General features: G+C 40.1%; 1 protein-coding gene across 1 annotated transcript in view; it reads right to left on the reverse strand.

Annotated features, from left to right (window-relative positions):
• Window positions 1-8532: 8532 nt before the first annotated feature.
• The window catches only part of Ctsc (cathepsin C), a 33913-nt gene continuing 29755 nt past the window's right edge, over window positions 8533-12690 (reverse strand). Inside the window, exons 6-7 of the mRNA XM_059271790.1 lie at window positions 10342-10473; window positions 8533-9441 (exon numbers count right to left, since the gene is read on the reverse strand). Coding sequence (XP_059127773.1) covers window positions 8939-9441; window positions 10342-10473 — 635 coding nt within the window. The 3' untranslated portion in view covers window positions 8533-8938. The remainder of the gene's footprint in view (window positions 9442-10341; window positions 10474-12690) is intronic.

A 12690-nucleotide genomic window follows, 5' to 3' on the forward strand; every position in this document is an offset into this window, starting at 1 on the left:
TCTGCCTCCCACATCTTTCCAGGAATGCTGAGGTTGTAGATGAATGCCACCACATCAGGATTTTATCCAACTCTGGTTCTCAGCCTGTTCAGCAAGCAATTTACACCCTGTGACATTTCCCTGTCCATAAAGCCTGCAATGTTGCTCAGGAAGTTTCATCTTTATAGGGTTAAAAGATATAAACATTCATACCAGTATATTTGAAGGAAAACCATTCAATTAAAGCCTCCCAACAATCATCCATGGGTTGAATATACTTGAAGCACTTTGCCTCAAACAAAATGTGAATTGTGAGAGCTGGAAAGGATTTTAGAAATAAGTTTACAGAGCAAGGATTACAAAAACCATGATAAAGTTCTGAATATACTGAGGCCTAGATGTCTTTACTATCAAAGACTTCCTCAGGCCTGTTATTCATCTCCCATAAACCCATTCTTAAAGAGGAAGGTGAGCTAGAAAACATGGCAGCACAGTCATCTTTGAGCTTCTTAGAGCCCACTTCATGCTGTTTGGAACCTAAGGACGGAAATGATGAAAATCTTAGATTAACCTTACTTGCTCTGCTTTAGCCTTGCTCTGCAACACTGTCACCAGTTTCCAAATCTCCTTCACCTCCACACCCACTCTGTCCCCATGGGCAGCAGCAGATGCAATGGGTAGAAAATGTAAAAACCTCAAAAAATGCCACAAAAACTAACTCAGACCAACTCAAATCAAAAGCATCTCCCCAAGTCAACAGTTTTTGAAGGTTTTTATGTGAGTTTCCCTTCATTGTTTCTTTGGGGATTCTTAAATACAATTTTAAAACCCAATAAACTCTAGGTTCCCTCCAGCAAACAACCCCACAAGCACAGGCACTGCCTCCCAGAAGAACAGGTAGGCACACCACTCATGGAGCCCCCCCATACACACACACACACACTTCTGTTGCCTCATGCAACCTGTGGAGCTTCTCCATTCTCTGGATTCCCTCTCCAGCATGCACCTTCAACCACAGGCCCTGCCTGCCATAACGGGCAAGCATGCCACCCACTGATGCCCCCACACTCTTTCCACACCTTCAGGCAGACACCCCCTGCCTATCCACAGGCCACATCTGCTAGAAGACCAGGTAGACCACCCACCTTATCCCCAGTTCCCCGTTTCCCCTTAATCACCATATCCCAGCCCCAAACTTGGAAGGACACTCCCTGTTGTACCAGAGGCCATACCAGCTACCAGAACTCTAGCCTCTAACTTGGGCAGAGACTTCCTGCTTGATCAAAAGCCAAGCAGCCTGCCAGAACTCCTGCCCTCAACTCAGCTGGTATCTGCTCAACCACAGGCCACATAAGCAAGAAAACCAGAGAGGAAACTGAAACCATGGAACAACATACACATCCAACAAAGACAAACCCAGAAATCAGCACCTAGACATTTAATCACCACAACCCCAGATGCCTAGATGCCAGCATAAGAACACAATCAACAACAGCCAAGGTAATACGTCACCAGCAGAGCCCAGATACCCTACTACAGAAAGCCCTGAATATTTCAACACAACTGAAGAATGAGCAAAAGACCTTAAAACCAATTTATGAAGATGATAGAGGTCCTTAAAGAGGAAATGAATAAATCTCTTAAAGAAATCTAGGACAAGACAAGAAAAAAAAGGGGAGGAAATGAATAAATCCCTTAAAGAAAGCCAACAAAACCAAGAACAAAACAAAAAGATAGTTAAAGGAAAAAAATGGAAATAGAAGCAATAAAGAAAACACAAACTGAGGGAATTCTGGGAATAGAAAAATTTAGGTAAGTGAACAGGTACCACAGACACAAGTATCACCAACAGAATAGGAGTGATGGAAGAGAGAATCTTAGGCATTGAAGATACGATGGAAGAAATAGATACACCAGCCAAAGAAAATGTTAAATCTAAAAGGTTCCTGACACAAAACGTGCAGGAAATCTGGGACACTATGAAAAGACCAAACTTAAGGATAACAGGAATAGAAGAAGGAGAAGAATCCCAGCTCAAAAGTGCAGAAAACATTTTCAATAAAATCATAGAAAATTTTTATGACCCAAAGAAAAAAAACCTAAAGATAAAGATACAGGAGGCATACAGAACACCAAATAGATCATAACAGAAAAGAAAGTCCAAGTACCACATAATAATCAAATCACTAAACATACAAAACAAAGAAAGACTACAAAAAGCTGCAAGTACAAAAGGCCAATATTGGTGAAATTATTAAGGCCACTCCACGTAGTTAAAAGGGAGGTTTATTTTGTGGGGTAACTTACAAGTGAAGGAATACTTTACAGGGTCTGGGAAAGGTGTGGCGCAGTTTGGTAGTGTTCTCTGGAGAACTCTGCTCGGTCTACCTCCAGTGTCCAGGGTCCAGGAACCAAGAGAGCCAGCCCATCTGGATCTCGGGTCTTTAGGATCCTCCCTTGGCACTGCCTTGTAGGCGTGACAGTTACCGAAGCCTCAATGGGGGTTGGAACTTCCAGATCAAAGCTGGAATGGCTACCCACTACAGGCCAAGTAACATATAAAGGCAGACCTATTAGAATTATACCTAACTTTTCAATGGATAATCTAAAAACCAGACAGCCGGAACAGATTTGTTGCAGATTGTAAGAGACCACAGACGCCAGCTGAGACTATTATACCCAGCAAAACTTTCAATCACCATAGATGGAACCATGACAAAGTCAAATTTAAACATTATCTATCTATAAATCTAGCCCTACAGAAGATATGAGAAAGAAAACTTCAACTCAAACAGGTTAATTATACCCATAAAAACACAGGAAATAAATAATCTCATACCAGCAAAGCCAAAAGAAGGGAAGTGTAAACACACACACACACACACACACACACACACACACACATCACAACCACCATCACCGCTGACAACAAAATATCAGGAATTACTGTCATTGGTCTTTGATATCTCTCAATATCAATGGACTCAATTCCCTGATAAAATGACACAGACTAAACAGAATGGATGTGAAAACAAAATCCATCCTTCTGTTGCTTACAAGAAACACATCTCAACATCAAAGATAGCATCACCATAATGTAAAAGGTTGGGAAAAGATTTTCCAAAGAAATAGACCTAAGAAGCAAGCTGATGTAGTCATTCTAATATCTAATGAAGGAGACTTCAAATCCAAATTAATCAAAAGAGATGGAAAAGGACATTTCATACTCATCAAAGGAAAAATCCAACAAGAGGACATCTCAATTCTCAGCATCTATGCCCCAAACACAAGGGCACACACATTTGTAAAAGAAATATTATTAACTCTTAAGTCACATATCACGAACATCACACATTAATAGTGGGAGACTTCAATACCCCACTCTCATCAATGAACAGGTCACCCAGACAAAAACTAAGCAGAGAAATAATGGAATGAACAGATGTGAGGAACCAAATGGACCTAACAGATATCTACAGAACATTCCATCCAAACATAAAAGAACATACCTTCTTCTCAGCAACTCATAGATCTTTCTTCAAAATTGGTAAAACAAGACTCACTATATACAGGAAAATTGAAATAGAGCCTGCATCTTTTCAAATCACTATGAATTGAAGTTGGTTGTCAAAAACAACAGGAACAATGGAAAGATTACACACTCATGGAAAATGAACAACTCTCTACTGAATGACAACTAAGTCAAGACAGAAATAAAAAAGGAAATTAAAGACTTCCTAGAATGCTGTGGGATGTTCTGTATGGCAAATGTGTTGCTCTGATTGGTTGGTAAATAAAACACTGATTGGCCAGTAGTCAGGCAGGAGGAAGTATAGGCGGAACAAGGAGGAGAATAAAGCTAGGAAGTGGAAGGCTGAGAAGAGACACTGCCAGCCTCCACAATGACAAACAGCAGGTGTAGATGCCGGTAAGCCACAAACCACGTGGCAAGGTATAGATTTATAGAAATGGATTAATTTAAGATGTAAGAACAGTTAACAAGAAGCCTGCCACGGCCATACAGTTTGTAAGCAATATAAGTCTCTGTGTTTACTTGGTTGGGTCTGAGCAGCTGTGGGACTGGCTGGTGTCAGAGATTTGTCCTGAATGTGGGCCAGGCAGGAAAACTCTAGCTACACTAGAATTCAATGAAAATGATTGCACAGTATACCCAAACTTATGGGATACAATGAAAGCAGGATTATGAGGAAAGTTTATAGGACTAAGTGCCTACATTAAGAAAATGTAAAGATCTCATACTAGCAACTTAACAGCATACCTGAAAGCTATAGATTCTCTTGGACATTTTGTGTATACTGAAGAAGGCATTTGATCTTCAGAGTTCTGTCTGAAGCAGGCACCTATTTCTCTTGCAATCAAATCTGAGTTCAGTGGTGAGAGGTCAGATAGGGTTCCATGAGCAACTTTGGATATCCAGAAAAACTGAATTATTTATGTCTACTTCAGCTCCTCTACTTAAGTGAAATAGTCTTAGGTGAAAGGCCAAGGATTTAAGTAGCAAAGTAGCAAGTCTAATTTTAATCAATTTAATGTTTATTGGGTTATTTTTTGAGTTAGGGTCTCACTATATAACCTTAGCTGGCCTGGAACTCACTGTGAAGACCAGGCTGGCCTCAGACTCACAGAATCTGCCTACTTTTGCCTCAGGAGTGTTGGGATTAAAGGCATATGCCACCACACAAGTCTAATTTAAAAGGTAAATGGACACCTTTCCATGCCCTAGCTTAAGACCCTAGAAGCAGAGAACTCACAGTAACAATCATCACCTTTCCTGCATCTCTCTCGGGGAACATGCACAGGATTGGGTGGAAACACAGGTAGACAGCTGTGAAATTCTGCCATAGCAATGTGTGCAGAAACAAGACTGAACAATGGCAGTATGAAAAGACATGCCAACCAGGAATTGGGGAAATCTCTATCTCACTCATAGGGTCCTGCCTCTAGACAAGGAACTATAGGTAACTAATGACTGTTGAGAGAAGGAGAATTAACCTCTCTCAGGGTTGAGACTCAAAATTGGTTATACAATACAACATGGTTAGCCCCAAACCATATACACAGAGACAACAAAAACAGACTCAAGTTGTATTTATATATTATGCATATATATGTAACAGTAATGATCAAAGAAAATGGGGTTATCAATTTGAGAATGGGAAGCATGGGGAGGAGGGAGTGGGAAAAAATTGGGAGGGTCTGGAGGTAAGAAAGGAGGAAAATGGTGTAATCTATTGTAATTAAAAGTGTATTAAGAATAAAAAGTAAAATAATAAATATCATCCCGAGTGAGGTAACCCAGACTCAAAAGACAAACATGGTATGTACTCACTCATAAGTAGATACTAGATTTACATCTAAAGGAAAACCAAACTATAACCCACAGCTCTAGGTAACAAGGAGGACCCTAAAAGGGAGGCATGGATCACCCTGGGAAGGGGAAATAGATGAGAACTTCTGGGTAAACTGGGGGCAGAGGTGGGGGGGATGATAGAAGGGAGGAGATGAGAACATGAAAGAAAAGGATGGTCGAGCAGGGAAATGGATGGAGTGGGAGAGCAATGAAAGAGATATCTTGATAAAGGAGGCCATTATGGGGCTAGGGACAAACCTTGTGCTAGAGAAATTCCCAGGAATCCACAAGGATGACCCCAGCTAAGACTATTAGCAATAGTGGAGAGGGCGCCTGAACTGGCCTACTCTGGTAATCAGATTGGTGAATACCCTAACTGTCATCATAGAATGTTTATCCAGTAACTGATGGAAGCAAATGCAGAGATCCACAACCATGTACCAGGCTGAGCTCCTGGAGTAAGGAGGGATTATATGAGCAAGGTGGTTCAAGATCATGATGGGGAAATTTACAGAGACAACTGAACCAAGCTTGTGGGAACTCACAAACTCTAGACCAACAGCTATGGAGCCTACATGGCCCCTCTGCCTGTAAGAGATAGTTGTGTAGCTTGTTTGTTTGAGGGGCCCCTGGCAGTGGGATCAGGTGCATGAGCTGGCTTTTTGGAGACCATTCTCTATTGTAGGATGCCTTGCTCAGTCTTCATGCAGAGGGGAGGGGCTTGGTCTTGCCTCAACTGAATGTACCAGGCTTTGTTGACTCCCCATGGGAGGCCTTACCCTTTTGGAGGAGCGGATGAGGGGATGGGTCAGAGGAGGAGAGGTGGGGGGCATGAATGGGAGGAGGGATGGGAGGAGGAACTCTGGTTAGTATGTAAAATGAAAAAAATTTTAAATAAAAAATAATTTTAAGAAAAAATTATCCATTTCATAGATGCAAACACTAATATATAGACAAGGTAAGGAAACTTCCTAGGATTTAGCAAATTATCAGCCAGAACCAGGAAGATTCTGGACATTATGGCTCTGGGCTATGCCAGAATTACAAGGCCCAATTCAATTTTTTTCCTTTTGTCCCATGGCCATCTTCTGTGGATTTTCTGGGCATGTATTTGGGAAGGTTTACCAGAGACCTCAGTCTGGCTTTTCCAGAGCCTAGTGTCTGCAGACTATGATGGTGTGATTTTTGGTGCTACTATAGACAAAGTATATACAATGAACCTTCTTTGCTGCATGGCTCAGTAGTCTGGAAAGATGGTATGCCACTTAAGAGCTGTGTTTGCTGAATTCCAACAACCACAATGGAGGGAGATGCTTTCTGCCTTATAGGAAAAGCTGGTCTCCCTGCCCCCAGTATAGATTAATCTTAACTTTGAGTCCAGAATACTTGTACAAGTACTTGAGCTCTTGTTCTTGATTCTTCCTCTGGTTGCCTGAAAAGTTAGGATCTCTTCAAATCATTGCTCTTAACTCAGCATGACTGTAAGAAGTAGTGGCCATAGTCACTTAAATTCAAATCTATAATATGCCTTCCAAAATATCTTAAAGTATTTAATGAATGTCAGCGATTATACTTTAGACTTCACACAGCCCTCACAAAGGAGAAAGGCAAGGCATTATCTAAGAATAAAATTATATTCGGTAACAATTTCAAAAACTGTGTGTCTTGTTGGAGGCCTACAAAGCAATGGTCTAAGCTGTCCATGGCAGAATATCTGCTTCCTTATCAGCATGAGAAAGTCAAAGACCTTTGGCAAACTCTAGGAAGTTCAAGAAGCTTAAACATGTACAGCTGGGCTTGGTAAAGAAAATCTGCAATCCTGGGACACAGGATGCACAGTCAAGATTATATGTTAAAAGCTAGGCCCTGTCTATAACACCAAAAACCCAACAATCAAACAAAAAACCTCAACAACGTAAGTAACAAAAGGTGAATCTACAGTGCATGTTTCTGGTGTTATTTTTCTTCAAGGGTAGAGAAAATGTCATTTTAGTCAACTGAAATTTAAAAAAAATGATACCTGGGTAGCAGAGGAAGGCAGATCACTGTGAGTTTAAGGCTAGCCTAGTCTACATAGCAAGTTCCATGCCAGCCAGGACTATATACAGAGACCCTGTCTCAAAACAACTAATAGGTTTAACAATAAAAGTCTTAGGACTCAGAATGCCAAGATAAGCTGCATATGCAGCTAACATCCCAGGTGATTAGACACTGGTGGTGCTCTAAGGTGCTCTGGAGTAGAGCCATGACTGTATCAAGACTGTATCACTTATTAGCTGCAAGACTCAGTATGGCACCTCTTGCCTTTTGTCTAAATTAGTCTTTATCTGTGTAACGAACTTAGGTGTTATGAGTGCTGTGGTCTTTTTGAACATCAAAAGGCTTCTGGTTAGTGACATTGTTGTAGAGCTCCGATTGCCTTATTTGCCTGTCACATTACTTTCAATAGATATCAACTGTTTACTTAGCATAGCAATTTCACATCATTGTGGAACATCCACAGAGGTCCCAAAGAGCTACTCAAATCTAAACAGTTAATATTTCAGTCATTAAGCTACTATTATTGACCAGAAAAGGCCCACCAACATTTCCAAATGTAGAAGACACACCACAAGAAATAGTTTAAACATGGCAGGGATTATCAAAACACCTTCGTTATTTCCTGTATGGATTTTTAGGGTTTACTGGGTATCCTCAAAAGATACTCTTTGTCATAAGTTTAAAAGTTTTTGTTTTGCTTTAGTTTTATTTAAGTGTGTGTTCACGTGTGTGCAGAAGCACAAGCATGTGCAGAAGCCAGAGGTGAGAGTTCAACCTTGTCTATAGCTTCTCAGGAACACTAACTCCATTTTGACATGGGTCATTCAGTGACCTGGAACTTGTCCACTTAACTATGCTGGTTGACCAGGGAACTCCAGGGATCTGCCTGTTTCTGCCTCCCCCGTGCTGTGAGTACAAGTGTGTCAGCATGTCCGGCTTGTTTTTCTGACATGGATCCTGCACTGACCTCAGGCCCTCACGCCCGCACAGCAAGTGCTTTTGCAGCTGACCCGTCTTCCCTGCTCCCCAGCTTGTTCTCTACATGAAATATTTTCAATGTCTTTCCTCCTTCAAGAAGTACTTCCATGGGACATAAATGCTTCTAAGAGTCAGTGACAAAAATTCTCTTAAACACACAGAAATTCCATAGGACTGACTGAAAGAACATTTATTTAAAAATCATTGAAAAAAATTAACTATCGTTATCATGTTTTCATGTGATTTTGTCATTTTAAAAACAAGCCTGCACTTTTACATAGATTTTTTTTTTAAATGAAACATCTGGTTGCATTGTAGATGACCAGCAAAAATCATTATTTGACAACTTAACCATTGCTCACAAAAGTCTTTCTTAAGTCGTTTAAAAAGTAGTTCAGTGGTTGGTAGAGAGAATACTAAAAACAAACAAGAGTAGTTTTAAATTCAAAGGCGAACATCTTCATGGAAACCTCGTGGTATGCTTCTGAAATTGCTCTTGTAGAAGTCTCAAGCCTGTGACCAAATCACTATGAATAGCGAAGACCCATAGGAAAGACTGGGAGCTCTGCCCTACAGTTTAGGAATTGGTGTGGCAGCTACGGCTATACTCTCAATTGCACACTCATCAGTTCCTCTGCGGATCCGGAAGTAGCCACTCTCACCCCATTGAGTGCCCCAGCTGTTCTTCACAATCCAATATTCTATACCAGTTTCTGGATCGCGTCCATAGCCCACAAGCAGAACAGCATGATTTGTCAGCTCAAAGGGGTTGAAAGGGTCTCTCAGCCCGGTGTGGTGATAGACTCCACTGTGGTAGTGCAGGAAGTCATCATGGACTTCAAAGGCAACTGCCATGGGCCCGTGTTGGACCAGTTCAAGCTTCATTAGGGCTTCATTGCAGCCACCATAGAAACCACCCACGTAGTGGTACTCAGAAGTGTAGTAGCGGAGGCAGTTGTCCTTTGGTTTGCATGGAGCATCTGTGGCTGTGTAGGGGAAGCAGTTTTCCTCCACCACCCCAAAATCTTGGGCATACTTTCCTGCAATGAGGTATGGGAACCCACCATCACAACCTAAGGATGAAAACACACATGATTATTACACTTCTGCTGGCAGAAGGCAGACACACACACACACACACACACACACACACACACACACAGACGTACACACATACTCCTTCTTAAGCAAATCTCCCATCTCCATCCTCACCCTGGACCTATTACACATATCAATAGCCTTATACCTCTCATCAATATAATTATTTAACTTTTGTTTCTGTTGCCTAATTGTAAACTTCATGAGCGTAAGGATAGTTTAGATATTCTACACCCTCCAGTGCCTAGACTTCACAATGTGGTATGTAGGATTTCATACATACATGAAAGGCTCACTGATAGTCATTCACCAGCAGTTTGACTGGTGACCTAGAAACTTCTCAGTGGCCACATCTAGGCTGGCATCAGAAAACTTGAAAGTGGAAGTAGTTTAAATAGTATTTCTTTCTAAATCCTATCTGAATCCTTTATATAGCCTGTTCTGAAAGGCTAAGTGTAGAATGTTAAATTCTCTTAAAAACAGATACTACAGCTTTCGGAACTGGATTGTGGGAAGAGACCATGATTGGAACTTAAATCTGCAATGCTTAAAAGCTGTAGGATTTTCCTAAGAAAATTTGCTCATACTCATTTTCTGCTTTTAAATAAGGTCTGTACCTGCTTTTTACAGTTTTGTGTACTGGTAGGTGATGTTGGAAGAAGCAGTACACACTTGATATATTGACATCTTGCTATAGGATGCAGTAGATTCCATGATAAACTGTCCACTGATAATTGATGGGACCCGATTCCCACCAGGGCTCTCTAACTATAGACCCTGTACTTTCTGTTATGGCACCCCTCTACTTTTGCCAGTGATGGTTGCTGACATGCAGTCAAATAGCTCATAACATAGCTCTGACATACAGCATTTACCTTGGGCATACTTGCTACAAGATACAACCTCCTGAGGACTCAGGATTGGAGTCTGAGTATTGTTGGTTAATATACGGATTCTTGCTTCTAGCATACCCATTGAGGCAAATGAGTAGCAGCTTCCACAAGATTCTGTAGATGAAGAAAAAATAATATACATATGCATATTACTTATTTGTAATCTCACAAAGAAACACAAAAACCTGAGTGAATGAGACACCTTAATATAGGATTTATAATAAAAATTTTTCATAAATATCAGTACAATATATAAGACTCAATTCACAAGCACCAAACCTGAGATACTTCTTGACAGTAAAGAGTGGATTTATGTCTATAATAGTTTTAGCCAACAGACTGAGAGAAATATGGTAGGACACATACGAGCTAAACTAAAAAAAAAAAAACAAAAAACAAAAAAAAACCTCTAATGCATTAGAAAGTTTGAGTTCACACAAAAATTATGCTCAAATTCCAAGCTCTGGTTCTAGGAGTTGGGAAGAGTGCTCATGAGTGTGATTAGTGTCCTGTAAAAAGATGTTTCGTAACTTATTGGTTAGGGCCAAATGAATTTATTAGAAGCATTTGCTTTGAAGACAGCTGCCATTGCAAGAAAAGGAGAACAGCTGTATTATAAGATAATGTACATGAACAATGTTATTTTTCTGTATTTCTTCAAATTGCATGGGTAAAGGAAACAAACATATATAACAAAACATTGTAAAACTGGACTTCCTCTTGTTATAATTTTTAAACAAGTGAATATAGCTTTATATTTCTGTTGTCACACAGCCTCTCTCATCCCCGCCATGGCTACAAAGATTACATGGAAATATGCCTATACCAAATCCAAGATAAAACCAGTTCTGCACAAGATGTATATCATTCAATTTATTATATTAGTTTCACAAAACTATTAAAGTGCTAAGAGTTCCACCATGAATCTAAAGATTTATGAAGTCAATTTAATTAATTTTGCATATAGAGGTATCTTTAATAAATCTGATTATTAATAATTTAGTAACTACATTATTTACGGAAAAGCACTATAAAAACTATTATGCTTTTAAATGTTAGCAGGAATACTGTTTTTCCTTCTCCAGGTAATGATTTATGAAGCCACTGGAGGCAAAGAAAAGCCAGGACACTGTTCAAACTCCACCATCATAAACGCTGTTTGAAGTACTTAGCTTGTTTTTCCTTGCACTAAACTTGGTATCTCCTCAAGTGCTCTTTATCTTGCCACGTGACACCGGAAAGGAGCTTAGTGCATGTTTGTGGAAAGAATGAGTCAAGAGATAACAAGTAGGCATATTTTTGCAACCCAGAAATGAAGTAAATTCAAGGCAAACTATCAACCACTTAATTCTAAGCTCTAGAGGAAGCAGAACTTTGGGTCCTAACATGAGTCTCCTTACACAGGTCACAGTGCCACAAGACCTTGAATCCAATCTACCAAGAGCTTCATTTCTTCCTAACTACTGTCATGTCTGATGTTCCCACAAATTCTCCCTTCTAAAGGTCTCATATTTGTCCATGTTATACACTGCTCTTGCTGCTGAGGGACCATCTAAATTATGACGATGACAAAATAAACAGCTGTAATGGTGACTTAGAAGATACTACTATACAATCTACTCACTTGATAACTGAGGCCTAGAAACTGCAGCAATGACCTGAGTCCATCAGCTAAACCAGTGGTTCTCAACCTGTAGGTTGTACCCTCTTTGGGGGGGTCCAAGAACCCTTTCACAGTGGTAGCCTAAGACCACTGGAAAACACGGATATTTACAGTATGATTCATAATAGTAGCAAAATTACAGTTATGAAGTAGCAACAAAAATAATTTTGTGGTTGGGGCTCACCACACCACGACGAATTGTATTAAAGGCTACAGCGCTAGGAAGGTTGAGAACCACTGTGCTAACCAATAGCAGATGTTAGTACTTTGTTTTCTCTTCATGCTGGGCTAGTGACCTTTGCATTTTTTTCTTAATCACCGTACTTTTAAATCACCATTTTGTTTATTCATGAACAGAGGATAAGCTCTGTAAGGGGAGAGACTGTCTTTTATTTACATTATCCACAGAACTACAAAGAAAATCACATATTTTCTTTTCTCATTTGGCTTTTTTTTTTAAAGTCTGTTTCAGATTTTTTTTCCTTGTCACATAATCACTACATAGAAGATTAACTTCAACTTCGTGGTTTCCAAATCATCTAGAAAATACTTCCTTGGGACTCTTCCTTTAAACAAGGGGATCTCAACGAACAGATGTGTGACCAAATAACCAAAGTCACTATTGCTCACTGGAGACACCTAAGTCCTATAAGCCATCCAGCTTCCCC

Source organism: Peromyscus eremicus, chromosome 1, assembly GCF_949786415.1.
Source record: "Peromyscus eremicus chromosome 1, PerEre_H2_v1, whole genome shotgun sequence".
Taxonomy (NCBI): Eukaryota; Metazoa; Chordata; class Mammalia; order Rodentia; family Cricetidae; genus Peromyscus; species Peromyscus eremicus.